Source organism: Patagioenas fasciata, chromosome 22 (assembly GCF_037038585.1).
Source record: "Patagioenas fasciata isolate bPatFas1 chromosome 22, bPatFas1.hap1, whole genome shotgun sequence".
NCBI classification, from domain to species: domain Eukaryota; kingdom Metazoa; phylum Chordata; class Aves; order Columbiformes; family Columbidae; genus Patagioenas; species Patagioenas fasciata.
In genome coordinates, this window is record NC_092541.1 from 2,399,326 (window position 1) to 2,418,739 (window position 19,414).

General features: G+C 56.6%; 1 protein-coding gene across 3 annotated transcripts in view; it reads right to left on the bottom strand.

Moving 5' to 3' along the window:
- MLLT6 (MLLT6, PHD finger containing) overlaps nt 1-19,414 on the bottom strand; it is a 40,512-nt gene that overhangs the window by 7,415 nt on the left and 13,683 nt on the right. For all 3 annotated transcript variants that reach the window (XM_065856110.2, XM_065856109.2, XM_065856111.2), the window contains 7 exons: nt 15,466-15,567; nt 8,864-9,038; nt 7,578-8,165; nt 6,038-6,219; nt 5,344-5,461; nt 1,330-1,396; nt 199-341 (listed from right to left, as the gene is read on the bottom strand). In XM_065856110.2, the coding sequence (XP_065712182.1) occupies nt 199-341; nt 1,330-1,396; nt 5,344-5,461; nt 6,038-6,219; nt 7,578-8,165; nt 8,864-9,038; nt 15,466-15,567 (1,375 nt within the window). The remainder of the gene's footprint in view (nt 1-198; nt 342-1,329; nt 1,397-5,343; nt 5,462-6,037; nt 6,220-7,577; nt 8,166-8,863; nt 9,039-15,465; nt 15,568-19,414) is intronic.

Consider the following 19,414-nt stretch of genomic DNA (forward strand, 5'->3'; position numbering starts at 1 on the left):
CCACAGGAGGTACCGCAATTAGACCACGCTGGGGGAGGAGACTGGCCCCAGATCACCATCCCAGCTACCCCCCCCCAGCACAGACTAGCGCTTTGTCCCCCACCCGGCTCCTTCGCCTGTGGGCAAAATCCCAGCTGGCTCCCACACAAGCACGCACAAGGACCTCTCCTCCCACAGCCCGTGCCCGGGGTGACTCACTGTTTACGCCGGCTTCCCCATTGCCCTGTTTCTCCAGGAGCTGCTCGATGTTCGGGGTGGCCTGGGGAACATTCTCCAGCTGCCCGCTGCTGCTACAGGACACGGTCTGGTCGAAGAGGGTCGGCAGGCTGCTGATGGGGGACCTGGGGAAGGGTTGGGACACGTCAGAGGTGTCTGCACCCGCACTCCCCAGCTCCCTTCTCCCCACGTCTCCTCTGCCTTGCACCGGGAGCGGCTGCATCCCTCCCAGCCTCCATCTCCTCTGCTCTGCTTCAGGGGAGCCCTCCGTTCCCATTAGCCCCAGTTTGTATTGGGAAAGCAAACCGGCCTCCTGCCACCCTATCCCACCCCATCCCCACCTCACCCCTTCCATTCCCATCCCACCCCATCCCATTCCCACCCTGCCCCATTCCATCCTATCCTATCCCATCCTATCTCATCCCATCCCACCACATTGCCACCCCATCCCTCCCATTCCCACCCCATCCCATTTCCATGCTATTCCCATCCCACCCCATCCCATTTCCACCCTGCCCCATTCCATCCTACCCTACCCTATCTCATCCCATCCCACCACATTGCCACCCCATCCCTCCCATTCCCACCCCATCCCATTTCCATGCCATTCCCATCCCATTCCCACCCTGCCCCTTTCCATCCTATCCTACCCTATCTCATCCCAACCCACCACATTGCCACCCCATCCCTCCCATTGCCACCCCATCCCTCCCACTGCCACCCCATCCCATTTCCATGCTATTCCCACCCCATCCCATTCCCACCCTGCCCCATTCCATCCTATCCTACCCTATCTCATCCCATCCCACCACATTGCCACCCCATCCCTCCCACTGCCACCCCATCCCATTTCCATGCTATTCCCATCCCACCCCATCCCATTCCCACCCTGCCCCATTCCATCCTGTCCTACCCTATCTCATCCCATCCCTCCCATTCCCACCCCATCCCATTCCCAGCTCCAAGGAGGAGAGAAGCAGCTGCCTCTCCTTCCCCCCGTCTCTTTCCCTCTCCTTGCTGTGTCATCCCCTGGTTTCCCGGGGTCCCCCCGTGCGGATTTGGCTGCACCCCCACGCCCGGCCCCGCGGGAGGGGACACCTGAAGGACACTCACATGGAAGAGAGACTCTCCTGGGGCGACGTCCCTCGGCACCCGAAGCTGCAGTCTTCCAGGTCGGGCTCTGCGTGGGGAGAGGGGCGGAAAGGCCCGCGGTTCATAGGCGGCAGGTGCCCGGCTCTGTCACCCGGGGCCGGTCCCCGCTAGATGGGAGCACCGAGCAGCGCAGCCCCGCGGAACGGGCCGGGTCCGCCCAGCCCCGCCCGCCGGGGGAGGGGCTGATGTCACCGCGAGTCACACTGCCATGGGGGGGTGACCCTGGGAAGGTCACCGACAACCTCCCCGCGCTCCGTGTGGCGGGGGCTCAATGTGCCCGAGGGGACGGGGCCGCAAGCGCGAAGCCGCGGGGAGGGTGCGGGGAGCGGGCAGAGCCGGGGGTAGCGGCTCCTTCCCGGCTCCTTCCCTTGCTCTTTCCAAGCTCCTTCCCCTGCTATTCCACGGCTCCTTCCCCTGCTCCTTCCAGGCTCCTTTCCTTGCTCTTTCCCGGCTCCTTCCTCTGCTCTTTCCAGGCTTCTTCCCAGCTCCTTCCCTTGCTCTTTCCCGGCTCCTTGTCCTTCTCTTTTCCATCTCCTTCCCTTGCTCTTTCCCAGCTCCTTCCCCTGCTCCTCCCTGTCTCCTTCCCCTCCACTTTCCCAGCTCCTTCTCAGCTCTTTCCCAGCTCCTTCCCCTGCTCTTTCCCAGATCCTTCCCAGCTCTTTCCCAGTTCCTTCCCTTGCTCTTTCCCAGCTTTTTCCCTTGCTCTTTCCCGGCTCCTTCCTCTGCTTTTTCCAGGCTTCTTCCCATCTCCCTCCCTTGCTCTTTCCCAGCTCTTTCCCAGCTCCTTCCTGTCTCCTTCCTCTGCTCTTTCCCAGCTCCTTCCCTTGCTCTTTCCCAGCTCCTTCCCCTGCTCTTTCCCAGCTCCTTCCCTTGCTCTTTCCCAGCTCCTTCCCAGCTCTTTCCCAGCTGCAGACACGGCGGGATGAGCAGAAAGCAGCTTCTCCTTTAGCTCTAAAGCTGCAGGAGTAGTGGGGGAGCAGCTTTGCTGAGGCTGCAAGGATGAGTCAATCCTTTGCAAAGCCCCGCTCGGCTCTCCTAAGAACCACGGCAGCCTCTGCCTCCGTTCCCCAAATTCCCCTATTGCCTCCACTCCCAAAACCCATCTGGAGTCTTCCAAAATTTCCAGATGCTCCGCTCCTCTTAAAGAGCTTCAGTAATTGCTTCAGTGTCCAGAAGCCACCTCCATACCCATCCCTCTGTCCCAGGGAGCTGGGACACCGCGGTGCTGGGGCCGGAGCCGCTGTACATGTGCAGGGTATCTCCCACCCAACGAGTAATCAAGAAGCGAAGTATATTTATCTGCCATTTGCTTTCCATCCCCAGAGCCTGCCAGCCCGTAAACACACGTTCCCCGGGCTCTGGGACGTGTCAGATGTTGTGACTCCAGCCTGCACCAGCTGGCTGAATCGCTCCTCCTCTTCTTCACACAATAAAAGACATTTCTTATGTGCAGGAATCCAGGAAGTCTCCTGCAGGGAACACTGTGATTTACAGTGTCATGTCCTGAGCAGGGCATCAGTTACTGGCAGTATTTTCCACGGCTGAGAACAAGCAAATGCAGCTGTTGTTCGGTAGCTCTTACAGACAGGTACGAGTGGGATCCTCACTCCTTCATCCCCATGGGAATGTCCTTCTGGCCATCAATTATAACCAGTCCACCCTCCCGGGGAGAAGCCACTGCTTTCTGGAGGTGACCAGCAGTTGCCAGTCAACACTAATTTCCCAGTATATGACCCCATGCGGAGATAAATCCGGATTCTAGGGACACTTTCCTAAATTCTCCAACCAGGATCCGCTCCCAGAAGGCTGGGAACAGGCCACTCTCCATCTTGTTTCCACCATAAAGCCTTTGAGAAACATCCCCAGCACACTATGGGCAGCTTTGCCACAACAGTTTTAACTCCCAACCAAGGAAACACTCAGCTAAGCTTTGCCAGCAGCCCAGGAAGGCTGCACACATACACAATTCTGGTTTTCTGAGCGCTACCAGGCTCTATATTCAGTTATCTCCTGGCCCACACCAGCCTGTTGTCTGCAGATCGGCGAGACGACCGAGTTATCGCCCAAAGACGGCGCTTTCCGAGGCAGCACGGATGAAACACGGGCTTGAAGACAACTCGAGAAGATAAAATACGCTTGGCCTGTCATCATAATGAGGCAGGATCCAGGACGAGCCGTGGGAGGGAGAACTAGACAGTAGCGAAGGGAGTGGGAAGATAAGAATCAGGCTTTTTGTACTGCCAACGGCATCCTGGTATCGCCCTGCATCGCTGACAACAGCTGCTCGGCTCTCCCATCTGTAAGCCAGGGTAACACCATTTCCCCGCGTCCCATTACAACTGGAGAGCTCAAACACGACTGCAACGAAAGCTGCGTCTCCCTGGGATCTGTCTACATGACACTCTCAGCAAAGGTAATCTGAATTAAAGGCAAGGTGGGATTACTTAGAACTTCACAACCTCCCTGTTAATGATTGGGGATTAAAGCAGTCACACTTTCAAGTGAAAATGGCTCACACAGGTGCTTTAAGGCACGTTAATTAATCCCCCTGGAAACAAACAAAGTGAATTTGGCTTAAGAGCTCTGAGATAGTGACAGACAAACCTTAACTGCGACAAAACCCAGGAGCGGTTCTAAACGCTGCCTGGAACTGGAAGAAACACGTCCTGAAGCTTGTGAGACCCCAGCCAAACAACCACACGACAATGTTGGAAATGGAAACGAAGGATCAGGCTTTTGCCATCATGATTCCACTGCAGCCGCGGGGCTGGAACAGAAGCCTGAGCCTGAACCACAGGGCTATTCCTGCCCCCGAGCCGCTTCCTTCCCCATCAGCCCCTTGCCAAAATACAGCACCGGCTCATCCCTCTGCTGTTCATCCCCACGAGGGGAGAAAAGCCCTTGGAATCCTGTTCTTCCCTCCGCTCCAGGTGCCTGAATCACTCCTGACTCACGCTCCCTGAATCAGCTGCGCCGTCACCTCCAGCAGGGACACACAGACAAAACACCGCCGGGGACAGACGGACGGACACACAGGCGGGCTCGCCAAGGCCGTGAACAAGCGCACGTGTTCATCCATGCTTTACATGCAGGCATGCACGCTTGTTAAAGGCAAATAAGGGCACACCGGTGTGGGATTATGCGGAGAACTCCGATCGCTGCTAACGGGGATGGGGTGTCTGAAAGTCCTTGTCACTTGGGGGACACCGGGCAGGGTTTTACTGGGCGAGGGGAGCACGAGACAGTTGCACCTCTAACGGCAACATCTGACAAGTCAGGAGGGTGCTTTTGTTTAACCAAAAATCAGGCTCGCTGTGTTTTGGGGAAAAAAACCCCAAGGAATCTTATGATGCTTCAAGTTTCCTGCTTATTAACCAGGCAATTTTCCAAGAAAAGCGCATTTGCTTCGGTGGGAAAAAATGAGCAGTTGTAAGTAATTCCGTGTTGGCACGTTCACGTTTGGAAGTTGGAAACGTAGATTTTGTTGCATTCATGACAAAGCCAAAGGGGAAGGGCAGAAAGTAGCTCAAAACAGAAATGGAAGATGCAAATGAAGAGTGTGAGGTAGCTCTCGTTTTCGAAAACAAAGCGAAAACTTGTGCTTTGAGCAAGCAAAAGCTCACAGTAGCTCTCGCCAGGTTTGCACAGCTTTGGTGAGTAAAAAGTCAACAAACTGCTGTAGGGAGGGACGCACATTCTTGCACTTTTCTAGCACGTGTCCAGGGACACGCGTTATCCAACAGACACAGCAGCAGATGTGGTTTTACAGCACTGCGAGCCAGCGGTTAAGGCAAACACAAGCACCTCCTGCTAAGGGGAAAAGCCACTGTCCCCGTGTCCGAGCCGCCCGCTGTCACACGCACGGGATGGGGACGAGCAGGGGGGGCAGCTGTGAAACTATGGGTGCAGTTGTCTCGACTCTTCCAGCGAGAGCCCTTGGGAAGCCCAGACTCACATACCTTCTGGTTCACGTACCTGCCCGGCTGCTTTCCGACTGATTTAGGAGCGGGTTGATTGATAGCCCAGATGCGAGGGGGTTTCCAAATATATGGGAGGAAGGGAGGCTAAATGTTGAACCTGCCAGTGAGAACACCTACAGGGCAAAACGAGGAGGGAGAGAGAAATGACTTCTCAAAAATGCAAGAGGAAAATAACTTCATTATTTCAGCTCTTCCTGACTCGCGAACCCAGCTTGCTCATGAGAGGGAGTGTTAAAAATATCTCCTTGGAAGGCTCGCTAGACAGTTGAAATCTTCCCAGCCCTGTCTCGGAGCCAAGAGGTCTGAATGAGCCGTGTTAATGCTGTAAAACCAGCTCTGTCCTCCCTGTGAAACACCCGACAAAGGACAAGGCTCTGTCCCCAGCACAGCCCGCCCAGCACAGGGTGACAGGGCTGGCAGCGGGGGACAAGCAGCACGGGATACAGGACATGCTGATGGCCAGGGCTCTGCTACCTGAGTGCTGTCTGTGCCCCTTTTGCTTGCAAGCCCTCCCACCCCAAAACAGCCTGAGACACAAAACCGCCTGCATCTTCCCACCGGCTCCAAGGGAACCCAAGAGTGGAAAAAGCACCTCCTCTTCACCCACAAATTGTCCCTGCTCTGCCAGCGACCGCTCCGGCCAACACTTTCCCGACCTACGGCCCCTCTCCTGGTCCTGATGCTCTTACCTGCGTGGTGGAGACCGAGGAGGAGGAAGCCGGGATGGTGCTGGCGAAGGGCGAGCGGCTGAGCTGCGGGAGAGACGCCGTAGCCTGGTGTGCCAGGAGGCTGGAGGAGAGGGGGGTACTGCAGACAGCACGGAGCACTCCGCCCCCGTGGGAAATAGGGTCCTTGTTACTGGTGTAGATCCCTGCGAGGGGAGGAGACGTTAGAGAGCCGTGCTCCCCTCCACGGCCTGGAGGCAGCTGGGTTTCTGAAAGGGAACGTGGCACCCATGGGCGAGAACAAGTGGAACCTGCACGGCAGCATCTCGGGGCTTGGCACGTGGCGAGGGTGGTCACAGCCCATACTCTGCTATCGAAAGGCATCAGGAACTATCCCAGCCTTGCCCCTGCCCTCCTCTTGTTTGCTCCCCGCACCCTGATCCAGTCCGACAGGGAAACCACGGCGCCAAGTGACTCAGCGGAGGCACAAGGCAGAAGGGGGACGGGGACTCAGGGAGTCCCACTGAGACAAGAGGCCACGCTCATGCTGAGCCGACCTGTCCCTTCCGTGATGCCCAGGGGACAGGGATGGATAAATGAGGAAGAAAAGGTGAGGAGGGAGCTGTACCGAGGGAGGGGACCCGAGTGGCTCCCTGGGGCTCAGGGACGGGGCAGTGCCCAAAGCTGGGTCCCTCGGGGCGCTGCCAACACACAGGAGAACAGGAGAGCAGGGCCGGGCAGCCTCCTCCTCTCTGAAACATCCCTTTGTTGTTCCAGGGGTGAGGCACAAAAACAACCCAAAAAAATGGCCTAAGGGTATGATGATGGAAGTTGCCCCAATTCTTGCAGCTCCTCTCCTCTCGCAGGCAGCACAGGGCTCCCAGGCGCACACAACGAAATGATACCTCCCCCCCCATCGCAATCTGACCTAAATCGGAGCATCTGCAAACAACCCACAATAGAGCGATGACAAGTTCTGCTGCCAGAAGAGTGTCAAACCTCAGCCTGGAGCAGAAGGCTCCTCCTCTGCCTCCTGCCTTAACCCCTTCGTGCCCCATGTCCCCATCCCTGCCCGGACAGGGGCTCGGGCTGGGGACAGCTGTCACCTCGCAGCAGAGTTAATGGTGTGACCAGTCTCCCAGCCCTGTGTGGATGTGGCGAGCCCAGGATGAGAGGTTTTGCTTTTAAAAGAGGGGTTAAACCTGCCCCATTTATGCCAGTCCCTCATTTGGGGTCAGACTGCGGTTGGTCGGGTTTAGCCTATGAATTTCCCTCTTCATCACTCTGGAAATTAAGCTCTGCCGAGCTGAGGTTTTCCTCAAACCCTCAATAAAAGGGTTTGAAAAGGCCCCCAGCTCCAATGCCGGAGAACCTGACCCGGAGGAGAATCTAGGATGAAAGCCAAAGCGGAAAGGCGAGACCTAGATGTGGATTTTTATAGCTCTTGGGACTGAATTAAAGGGGCTGGACTGTGCAGACAGGTCCAGACACCAGCAAACGTGAGGAAGAAGCCGGCGGGGCTGGGAGGAGCCGCGCACACCTGGAGCCCCGAGGGCGAACACACCTGAGCCCAGCAGCGGGGACTCCATGCTCAGGCTGGGCAGGTTCCCCGGGTGGCTGAAGGACCGTGAGGAGCCGCCGACGCTGGAGCTGACAAGAGAGCCCCCGGAGAAGGGTGACGAGGACGTAGATGTGGACCCAGCCAGCTGGGCACCCAAAATCTCTTTGCTTTTCCCCCCTTTCGGCCTGCCGGGCCCGTGCTTGTTCTTCTTGCTGCCTTTGTGCTTCTTTTCCTTCAGCACCTCTCCCTCCTCCACGCTGAGGGACGGCATCCGCTTGTGGCTGCTGCTCCCGCTGGTCCCGCCGGTCCCCACCGAAGGGCCACCCGTGGGGTTCGAGGCTTTATAGTCCACGGGGGAAGCATCGCGGGCTCTCTGCTGGCTCACGGCCGACGTGGAGAAGCGCATGATGGAGCCGAAGCCCGAGAAGATCACCTTCTGCTCAAAGACGTCCCCCTTCTGGCCTTCATACAGAGGGGAGCAGTGGGAGGAAGAGGAGGAGGAGACGGGTTTGCGGTACTTCTCGTCGTCCTGCTCGAGCTTGGGGAACGTCACAAAGTCCTGGGAGCACTGCAAGCTGCTGCAAGAGGTACCTGGGGGATGAGGAGGGGAAGCAGATAGAAGAAGGCTTGTGGTGGCAGTAACTCAGCCCATGAGGCAACACGAGCACGGTCACACCTTTGCCACCTTCCAGCCCTTCTGATGCTCTTTAGGAAGCATGAGAGGTGCAAACCAGCAGCGTCACCCCCACAAAACGTGCACGTGTCTGCTCCCCCAGGCCCCGCATCATTACCCCAATTAGGATCCCAGCAGCCAAGACGTGCTGGCCGTTAATGACCACAGCTTGAAAAGGAACTGAGCGCCATCAGAGCCCTGCAAGGCTTTGGCTCAAAGCTTGGGGAGCCTGGCTATCAAGTTTGGGCTCAAGTCTTGCCCCTAAAGCTCCTCAAAACGCTGCTGCAGACGGTGCCACTGATGGAGGAGAGGGCAGGTGCTGCTGCATCGCCTGCACACAGATCCCCGTCCCTCCTCCTCCGCTCGCACATCTGGATGTGTTTCTCCTCGCAGCGCAGCAGGCCCGTGTGTCACACTCGCCTGACTCGCTTCTCCCCTCCGTGCATGGAATTAGTAGCAATAAGACTTTCTTTTCCCTTCAAGGGGTTAAAGAAACAGCTGTCAGCAAAGTCTCACAGCGCCAGCTGCTGAACGGGTACTCGACAGATATAGGGATACCAGAATAAAGCAAAATATCATCCCCACCCTCCTTTCTTGCGTCTCCTCCCGCCCTCACCTGCAGGCTGGAAGGTGCCGCTGGATGAAGCCGAGCTGAAGCCAACCGAGCTCTTCCCGCTCCCCGTCTTCTTCCCCTTGTGGCTGCTCCCATGGCTCGAGGATTTCTTGCCCTTCACGTCCGACCTGGCGACCTCCGAGGTCTCTTTGCTCCCCTCATGGTGGCTGGTGGAGCCCTGGAGCAGCAAACACAGAGGTGACTCACTCAGGCCAGATGTGGCCACAGCGGGGGCTCTTTTTACCAATTTCCCCTTAAGAGAAGTAATTAATTGCCCCCTCTGCCCACAAAGTGATGGCCAGGTCATGTTGCTCAGGGGAGAAAAGCAGCGTTTCCCTCTATTGCTGCTCGGTAGCAACAGGCTTTACACTCCTAGGGATTACGCTCATCCCATCTAAGTGCAGGAAATTAAACGGGGCGCTGACAATCAGGGCACGGACATCAAAGGTTCGCCGGCACCATCAGCAGAGGGTTATTCAGCCCAAATCAACTCGGAATTTGGCTGCGATTCAAACGTCTCTTTCAGCTGCACCTCTCAGGTGTGCTGTTCTCAGCAAGGTCGTTCCACCTGGGGGGAGCTCGCTGGTCCCTGTGCTGGGGTGGCAGTTTCCCTGGGTCCCCCCTGCCAGCCCGGGGCTGTGCGAACCCTCCGCAGCCAACGCTTCACAGAGACACGGCCAGAGCAGCATCTGAGCAGGCGGGAACAGATGCGATCCAAACCCCACATAAGCCTGGAGGAGACAGGGAGGGAAGGAGGATGAAGAGGTTTGGGCAGATGCTGGGAAATCCAGGAGTTGGGGGCGAGAGGGAGAAGTGTGGGAGTTCAGCAGGGGGAGAGCGGAATGAACCGAAAACCAGATCCCCACGCTCGGATGTGAAACCTTCACCTTCAAGTCACTTCAAAGCCAAACCAGCAGCGTTCAAAGATCCCTTCTTGCGAGATATTACCGCAACCAATCAATATCATAGATACAGTTCCAATGGGATGGCTACAGCCCAAACCAGAACACCTGTGCATTAGCGCAGACACCTTTTATTTCTTACTGAGCAGATAGAAGGAAGACACAGAGAAGCACGATACCTTTCTTCCATTCCACTATCCCTGACTCCAGATGACCTCTTCTGGGGCAGAGCTAAAGAAAAAAGCGCTTGTAATGCAGACTCATGAATGCCCAGATAAAAATCTCTCCCCATTCCTCCCACATGGTTTAATCACTCTGCACAATGCAACAGCTGGCAGCCTAACGCACACCAGATGTGCCGGGAATATGAAAGACAGGAGGAAGGGAGTGGTGGAAATTAGGGGGGGAGAGGAGGGGGAATCTGTATTTTCTCATCACAGCCTCCTGGATGTAGGAGATTAAGCTTTCTTGATTTATGAGCTCAGAGGGAGCATGAAAATCTTTCCGACTTTCCACATCTGCCTGGGGAGGGAAAGGAGAGCGGCGTCTGGGGGCTGCGGGACGCCCCGAGACCGCGCACGGAGTCGCAGGAATGAGGTGGCTCAGAAACACAACCCCTCCCCAAATTCCCCCCCTCCGCCCCCGTAAATTCGCCTCTTTGGAGCTCCGCACAAGGTGCACGAGGCCGCAGAAGGGCAGGGGGGAAACCACATGAGAAGACATGTTCTAAATGCAGAGTGTCGGGAAGGGAGCGCGGGGTGAGGCTTGAGTTAGTGCAGGGTGGAAGGGGGAAACCTGAGCTGCGAAATAAATCTTAATTGCGAAATTAAAGTGTGGGGGGGGAAAGCAAAGGGGAGCGGGGAAGAGAGGCTGAGCTGCAGGCGGTGCATGGGCGCTCACCTGTAGGGTCGATCTGACCTCCCCGGGAGATTTTGGGGTAGGATTTTCCTTGCTAAACACCATCCTAGATATCGTTTGCCAGATAGATCTGTGCGGCACAACCACAACCCCTCCTCACCACAAAGGGCCCTTCTCAAGCAGCCGGAATTTGGGGCGAGAGCCCAAGTTTTGCAGCCGAGGAGCAAAGTGAGGGAAACCGAACCCCAGATAAATCCCTTCCCCTCTCTGTGCCTCCGTTTCTTCCCCACTTTGCTCCGTGGAGCTTGCAGGCTCTGCAGAGCCTTCCAGGAGAGACCTGGGGGCTGCCAAGCACAACACGGCCTTGATCTGAAGGGGAGGGCTGTGCTACCATCATGCCAACATTAATAACGCTAACGAGGGCTGCGGCGTCCCTAACGAAGGGGATTCTCCAGCCTGGGCTGCAGAAGCCTGTGCGCCCACCGCTGTGCAGGGCCAGAGGTCTCGATCTCTGCCTCGTCGGCTGGAAATCCGTGTGCAGAAATACCAGTGGTTTGTGCTTTGCAAACAGGTGTGTGGGGGAGCTCATGCTGCAGAGGGGATAGAAAAATAACAGGGAAGCGCTGAGGAAGTGAGAGCTCGCTTTCGAAATGAGGCGGCAGCTTCGTGTTGAAGGTCTATTTAAAGCAAGCAAGTTAAAAAGATATGTCACCAAAAGAGATGCGCTGGGCCAGCTGGAGGTGACAGCGTGATGGGGAAACTCCTGCTCCAAACCATGAGCCCGGAGGAGCGAGATGAAGCGGCAGGGACAGCCAAGCACAGGCATGCACGCACCTCGACCCCCCGGCGCTCGCTGTCCCCCGGGGCTGTACCTGCGTCCCGGCCTCTCTGTGACACTGAGCAGCGCCCGAGCTCCTCACTCATTAATTTATTGATGGGAAATCAGAGGAGCGTGTCCCAGCCCGCTGATTGGCGAGACGAGCTCCTAGAGGGAACCACTGAGGAAATGCAGAAGGGGTGGGGGAGGCGGGTGCCGCGGCGGAATCGCAGAGCCGCTGTGCCCTGGATTAAACTACTGGCGAGGGGACGCAGGGAGGACACAGAGGACAATGCGCCCAGAGCCGCTCCAGCACAGGGTGAGATGCTGGAGCAGCCGCCCGGGGAGGGTGGAGGTATCCGCTGCCTCTCCAGGCTGGATCGCCAGCTCAGCCCAGTCTCCATCAGGGCAAGAGCGCTTGGACAAGCTGCAGCATCTGTGCCTGAGCCACCGCAGCCTTTACCACGGATCGGCAGCACCGCGGCGCCACCCTGGGCTGGGGGCACAGCAGCCACAGATGGGCTGAACACTGTTCCAAGTCCCTGGTGCCACCGGTGAATTCCCCCTCACGTCAGGACAAGTGATGCTAAAAGGTTCAGGGATTCTCACAGCGAATATCCATGCTGAGACATGCTTTGATTTGCAGTGGTAATCATCATCCTTCCCCCCTCAAGCTCCTACCCCGTTTTGAATGTGCCCGAGCCAGGCGCAGCGCAGAGCTTCCCAGGATCCGTCAGCTCCCGGCCGCTCCTGGGTCGACGCCGAGAGCTCAAATAACAGCGGGAAGCCTGCAATTGTGTGTTGTTCGCCCTGCTGCGCTCCCTCTCCAGCACCTGACCGGGACAGGGGGGTGCGGGGAGCCCTTGGCATCCATCACAAACCCCAGAGCGAGCCAGATGTTGCAGCCCGAAACACGCAGCGTGTGTGAGTGCGCGTCAACAAGTGCTGGCGGTGTCTGCAGCTGGCAGGAGGAGGCAGCTGGGAAGGCTCACGAGCCCATGGATTCGCTGCAAGTGCAGCGGAGAGCAGCAGGATGGTTCCCCAGGGTGTCCACAGGGCAAGGGAAGTGGGGCAGGATGGCTCCCTGGGGCGTCCGCAGGGCAAGGGAAGCGGCATCGCCGCTGGGCTGATCACGGCATCGCCAGAACCAGGCGCCGGCTGCACTGGGACGTCCTGAGCACAGAAGCCACCTCCCGAATTTGCCTGGGGGGTGGTGCGAGCGCAACCTCGGCTCACAAAACCGACCCAACGCTCCCCACCCAGCCTGCTCCAGACACCGTGTTTCCAACAGGCTGTTCAGAAGCGCTACCAGTCAGCAGCATTTTTGGATAAACCACATGAAATAGCCAGAAAGTACCACAGCCAGGAACTATCACCCAAAGGGGGTGTTTGCTGCCTCCTTCCCGCTCCCCAAAAAGGCTGGAGGAGCCACAAGGAGCCAGCACGATGAGTGGAAGCTTGCGTCCAGCACAAATCCACTCCCTACAACCCCTCCGCCGCCAAATCCATCCCAAAATTCCAGCCCCAAGCACCACGGGGGTATTTGCAGCAGCTCAGCTGCTCCGTGTGCCCTCGGGAAGGGACATTCCTGTCCCCCTTGGGCAAGGTCTTAGTGAAAATCCATCGCTTAAAGGCTTTTCAGAGCTCAGAAGGTGCTATGAAGAGTTGTTTGCATGCTGTGAATTCACACCCTAGTTTCACTTTCCGGTGTAGACAGAGCTGAGGCCACACCGCTCTGTTTTGGGTATATTTATCCCCCAAAGCAGGGTGAGGCAGCGAGAGCTCGTCACTGCAGATGGGACACGGGGACCTGCTGGAGCCCAAGTGTCACATATTAATGGCATTTAGATTCCTAGAAGACGCAGGGAAGCGCTCGCCGAGATGTCTTCAAAAATCTGGCAGAAGCCAGAGGTCTAGCGCAATCGATTTCAAGAGGAAGACTGAAACCACATCAAAGGATCTTCCTCAGAACTAAGCGCTTCAAGAGGGGAGCAGCGGGTGGACGACAGATTAGGTGAAAATTGGAACTGGAAAGTAAATCTGGATGGCAAAATGAAAGGAAAACGCGAACCCAGAGGGAACAAGAAAAGGGGATGTAGCACTGCTCCTCCAAAGCAATGAAACACGGTTCCACTGCTGGGAATGATCCAGAAAGGCCAAAGAGGGTTTTGATGTCCAAGGGAAACCTGTTTGGATGTGCTACATTAACGAGCCTCAAGGTTCTTCATTATTCTAACCCATGCAATGTTACGCTGGTGCAACTATCCAGAAAGCCTCGTCCAACCACCCCGAGGGGTTTGCGCAGCCCTTACATTGGATCTGGGGTTAATACCTTTGGTAACAGAGTCTGAACAATACTTTGGGATCTATGCACAAAAAAAAAGCAAGGGAAACACACCCTGTGTTATGAGGATTAATAATAACTCCCGAGGGAAACACTAAAACCCCGTCACTCAAGTACAGCTACAGTAATTAGGATCTCCTGAATTTCGGCTTACAAAGAGTTGAAAGCTGCCTGTGAAACTGAATTGCACCCTTCCCTCTGTTATTTCTAAAGGTCTGGCAGGGCTCTGGAGGAGACAGTGGGTAATTGTCTGACAGCCGTGCTGCCCGGCCCAGCCTCACGGCTTGGATTTCAGCTCAGCCTGAAAATAATCTCCTTAGGCCATCGGTTCCTGACAGCTCCGTTAACCGGGCGAACCTGCTGCTCCCCAAAGCTGGAGCCGAGCCGCCCCAACACGCGCACAGGTGAGTGGGGAGCGATGGCAGTCGGGGCTGCTCCTCTGCCCGTTCCCGATGTCACCTGCTGTGGTCCCGGCCTCGGAACCACGAGAGCGGCTTTGCCGCTGCAGCTCTGACCTACATCTCCTGCTTGCAGCCCTGGCCTCACGCACGACACACAAAATCCTCTTCGGCCCTAACCCGACGCGACCCCGTGCTGGCGGGCAGGAGCTTTCGCTGCCCCTGCAGCGCTTCTCGCACACAGCCCGGGAATTTCCACCTTCCCAAGGCGGTGGTGCCGCGGAAAGGACACCCGAGCTTTTCCAAGTGGCGTTTTTGCGCAGAAAATGACATTCCCGGGACAAGCGGTTCTGTTTGCTCCAGCAGGAGCTTGGCCCTGGTCCTGCTCTCCCTGTTCCTGACCCTGAAGAGCGGCGAATTTGGCTTCACCTTGTTGCACACCAGCTCCTGCCAAGTTCCACCGTGCCCATCCTGCATTGCTGGAGCTTGGAGGTGGCACAGGCTACAGAAAGCTCAGGGCTGTCCCGATTTACAGCCAGGTGCAAGAATCAATGTCAGCAGCACCATTTCCGCAGCAATACACTGGCTGTGCCCCACCAGCCTTAGGCACTGAGATGAGAAACTCAGACGAGGGACATGCAGGACATCCTATGACATTTTCCCAGCAGGGAACTGGAGTTTCTCTGCCCCTCAGAAGCCAAACGGGCCACCACACTGTGCCTGAATTTCCCTGAAGTGGAGGAATTAAATAGAAATCAATCTCCTATTGTCTCACACAGAAAAGCAACCTCTATTACGCACTTGGAAGACCTTATGTGCTTCTAAGATTGTCTGGTTTGGTTATTTTTTTCCCCTCAGCTATGTCAGTTTGTCTAATAAAGGATAACACCTCCCACATGCCTTGCCTTGCTAATCCACCTGCCTGAGCTGTTTGCGATGTGGCAGCAGCAAAGGCCAAAGCGGGGATATTTATCTGTTCCACACGAGCTCTGGATCTGAACGTCTGCTGCAGCACAGCCTGGCACTTCCAGCTCAAGCGCTTGGGAGCTGAGCTCCACGATCGTGTCGTCGGTGACAGAAATCAAGGCAGCTGCCGTGCTCAATTCCCCAGGTGGGCATTGAGGTGGGGCAGAGAGAGTGAGAATGTGACGGATCGGGAACCAAAATCAACGCATAGAAGCCCTTTCTCTGCTCTCCCGCACCCTCCTCCCCACCTCCCAGCAGAGCCCGAGTGGATGCTTCACCTCTTCCCACCCACGTTCCCCAAATTCCTGGGGGTTCGGTACCTTCTCTGCAGCAGCGACGGGCACCGAGGATGGGGTAAGGCTGGTGGGAGACTCCGGCCGCTTTTTGTGCTTCTGTTTAGGTCTTTCCTTGTCCTTCCGACTCTGCAAAAGAAACCAGAGAGCACTGGAAGGCAAACTTTTTCTCTGCTGAGAAAAGCGGTTGTAAGGGAAAAGAAAGGAGGGTGTGTAGGGCTGGATTTACAACCATACATTTCATATCCCTCTTTCCTTCTCCACCCAGCCACACGAGCCCAGTATCCTTCCCCCACTTTCCAGCTTCTGGCTGGGAGCGTCCCACTATCTCTGCCCCAGCTGCAGCCAACATCTGGAGCGCATCACGTCAACAGAAGCCCCCAAATCAGTCGAGGGTAAGACGATAGGGAAGGACTTAACAAGCTCTGGCTGATTTCGAGAAACCCGACCTTTCCTCTTGCTGTTTTCCCAGAGGGACTCTGTGCTCTCTACCTTCTTGGAGGGTTTCTCAGAGCCACCTTGTATGATGGTACAAAGCCCTCGTGGGGGGGTTTTATTCTAGGAGCTGGAGTCCTCGGTCTGGACTGAACTGAATGAAATTCGTTTGATTCCCCCAAAAGATGCTGATTGTTTCCTCACACAGGCAAAGCCCTGAGGCTCCAGCTGCCGAGGTTGGGATGCTGTCAGCGGAAGATGCAACCGCAGCAAATACATGAGCTCTACTGTGTTTTTGGGGAGGAGAGAGTGGAACAATTAGCTCAGGAAACAATACGCTAAATGGGAAAAAAAGAGGGCATGAGGAGGGAGAGGGCAGGAGGAGAAGGCTGGAGAAGATGAGCGTGAAGCCAAGCAAAAACGCTGCAGAAATCAGCGCCTTCCAGCGCGGGTTTGGCTGGTTTCGTGGTGCTTGGGAAGGAGGCCCGTGCTGCAGGAGCCAGCGCCAACCTGCCAAGACAGCACGGCGGCTTTGGCTGGGCTGAGATGGTGAAAACAGGAGGCGAATCCAGCCGAGAGCTTCACCGCGCTCGCTGAGCGCCCGGCCGGCACTGCCAGCCCCCATCGCTTTATCACCGCGCTCCCGGCGTTCGGCAGCTCTGCTAAAGCCACCATCCCCACAGCTACAGCAGTTTACAAGAATGTCTGTTTTCTCTTTTTTTCCTCTTTAATACACATTTCCAGCTTTGGCAGCGAAGCCTGAAAATGTGATTTCTACCAAGTGCCGAAAGACAAATTAAAATAACATCTTTAGGAAACCTAATAATGTTTTAAATACTTCAGGGCTTCTCGTGCTGTAAACTCTAAGTCTCAAGGGCCTTCTAGGATGAGAAGATAAGGAAACCATGGTCCTGTTAGTTAAGCAGCTCGTCACACACCACGTGCACACCCGTGTTCATCATTCCAGTAGTAGTAACAATTTGCACCTGCCTAATAGCACACAGCAGAGGGTTTCAACAAGCCGAAGAGAGGTTTTTAATATCTACGTCTCGTTTTGCAAACGGGGAAACCGGGGCACAAGGGATGGGAGAACTGGCTATGATTTCACAGCGAGTCGTCCAAAGATTCAGGAAGGAAAATCAGCCACGTGCAGATGCTGCCGGTGCCATCATGGAAGCCAGAAATGGGAAACAGGAGCCAGACACCTCATCACAATCCATTTTGCCAAAGAACCGCAGAAACCCCGGTCCTTAAGCTTTGGGAATAGCTCAAAGCTCACTCTCTCATTTTCAGACCCAAATTCCAAATGCATTTCGATCACGAAGCTGCAACAGGAGGGAATAAGGTACAAAGCTGTGAATGCCAGCGAGACGGCGCTGTAATGATTTAATTTTATAGCTCGTGGTGGAGAAATGGCAGAGCCAAGCCGTTCTGGCTAATGACAACCAACCTACACACCTACATACACACAAACGTGCACACGTGGGGGGAAAAGCAGAAACGCCCTGACTGGCACCGCGGGGAACCATGAAAACCTCCCATAGTTTCATTATGATGGCAGCCACCAAACTTGCGTCCTCCAGCTTCAAAATCCCGGCTGTCTCCGGTCTGAAATCCTCCCTTTGGTGTAGGTAGCACCGACTGTACACCAGCACCGACTGTACACCAGCACCGACTGTACACCAGCACTGACTGTACACCAGCAAGCCGAGCGGTGCGCCGGGTCTATGTAGGAGTGTGGACATATGTAGATATTCAGCAAGAACCCAGCCTGCACAATAGGGACCAGATTTCTGGAATGCCTTGGCTCCCATTTAGATGCTTGAATAAATGGTCAGGTTTTCCAAAACGCTAAACCCTGGGTATCGAGCTCTTTTGAAGATCTGGCCCTGACTACATGTGCTGAGCAACTGCGCCCAAACCATGGAGAAAATCTGCCCCGCAGAGTTTTCGTGCTCTGCTCAAAGGACTCGCGCTGAAACCAGAGCCAGCGCAGCCTGTCCCCTGCTCCTGGTCACCAAGCACTTGTCCTTGTCCCCCCAGCCTCCTCTGGGTCACTGCTGCCTGGGTTGAGCAGAAACCCCCTGACCTCTTTGGGCTGCACCCTTGGGTTTGCACAGTCGGGTGTTTGCTGCCTTTGCACACCCGGCTCCCACCCTCCAGTTATACTTTGGGGTACCCAGAAAGGCAACAGGATCTGACACCTTCTTCAGTGTCACTGCAGGAATGCAGTGCCCTGTGTCACACAATTACCTCCGTCACCCCACGGAGGCTTTGCAGACGGGCCGGGCTGTCCCCAACCAAGGCACCGGTGCGAAGGCTCCGTCACCACCGGGACGGCCACGGCGCTCGCTCGCTCCCGGCTCTCTCACCCTGACAACCCGGGGTGTTCCCCGGCTTGCACCAGAACCTTTGAGACATTGGGGTTCCCTCCAGGAACCAGAAAGCTCCAAATCCTTCTTGCACAAGCAAAGGAGGGGAGGATGAGGTGATGGGGAGGCAGCACTGTCCCCACTGTCCCCACCTGCCTTTTCTGTGCCCAGCGCTTTGTTCCCTCCTCTGCAAACCCTCCTCCCAGGGAACTTCGCAGCCAACAACCCAGAGCTGGCTGGCGGTGCCATGGAGGAGTCAGAGGAGGAGGAGGAGGGCGGGTGGATGCGCTGGGAGAGCGGGAACCCATCCAACACCCCCGTCCCACGAGCCGTACCTTGCAGCCGGTGCTCCCTGCAGCGGGCTGGGCCAGCAGGGCCCGGGAACCTGCCCCCCGCCACCACCTTCACGGAAAACCAACCCTCGCCATGGCGGAGCGAGCGGCCGGGCCTTGGCATGTGGGCACGGAGCAGGCCCGGCCGCGGCGGGGGGAGCGCGGCCGCATGGGGGGGCGTGCCGGAGCCACCATCTCCCTTCCAGCTCCCCAGCGCCAGAGCCACGCAACGGGGCCTTCTCGCTGCCAAAAAGGGTTGTTCCGCGGCTCCCCTCGCTCCCCCCGCCGCCATCTCCCCTTCCCCGAGCCCCCTTCTCCTCATCTGCTGGACACCGGCAATTGGGCCGTTAAAAGTAGCTTGGGAAGGAGGGAGGGGAAGGCTGGGAGAGCCAAGCGGGCTCTGCTGCTCCCTCCCTCTTTCCCAGGCTCTCTGAACTCGGAGGAGGAGGAGAAGCGGCTCCGGCTGCAGCCATGGCAGCCGCAGCCAGGAGGAAGGCAAAGGGGCGCTCGGCGCCTCGTACCGCGGCCATCCTGGGGGTTCTGCGGGTTTGCCTTGAGACACAGTCTGAGTGCGTAAGTGTTTTTACACCAGGAGCCACATCCAGCCCTCGCGGGGCTTTGCGTGCTCTCGAATTATCGCTGCACCCCCTGCTAATGGAGGGATTTGCTGGGGGCGGTGGAACACCCAGATAACGAGAGGCCACTGAAAGCCGGTCAAGGATGCTATAAAGCAAGGTTTCCTACAGCGACATCAGAGATTTAGATTCAATACTCCTGCCAAAAAAGACCTGTGCTGGTCTTACACCAGCCACCTGCATCCCGCTTGACAAAACACAT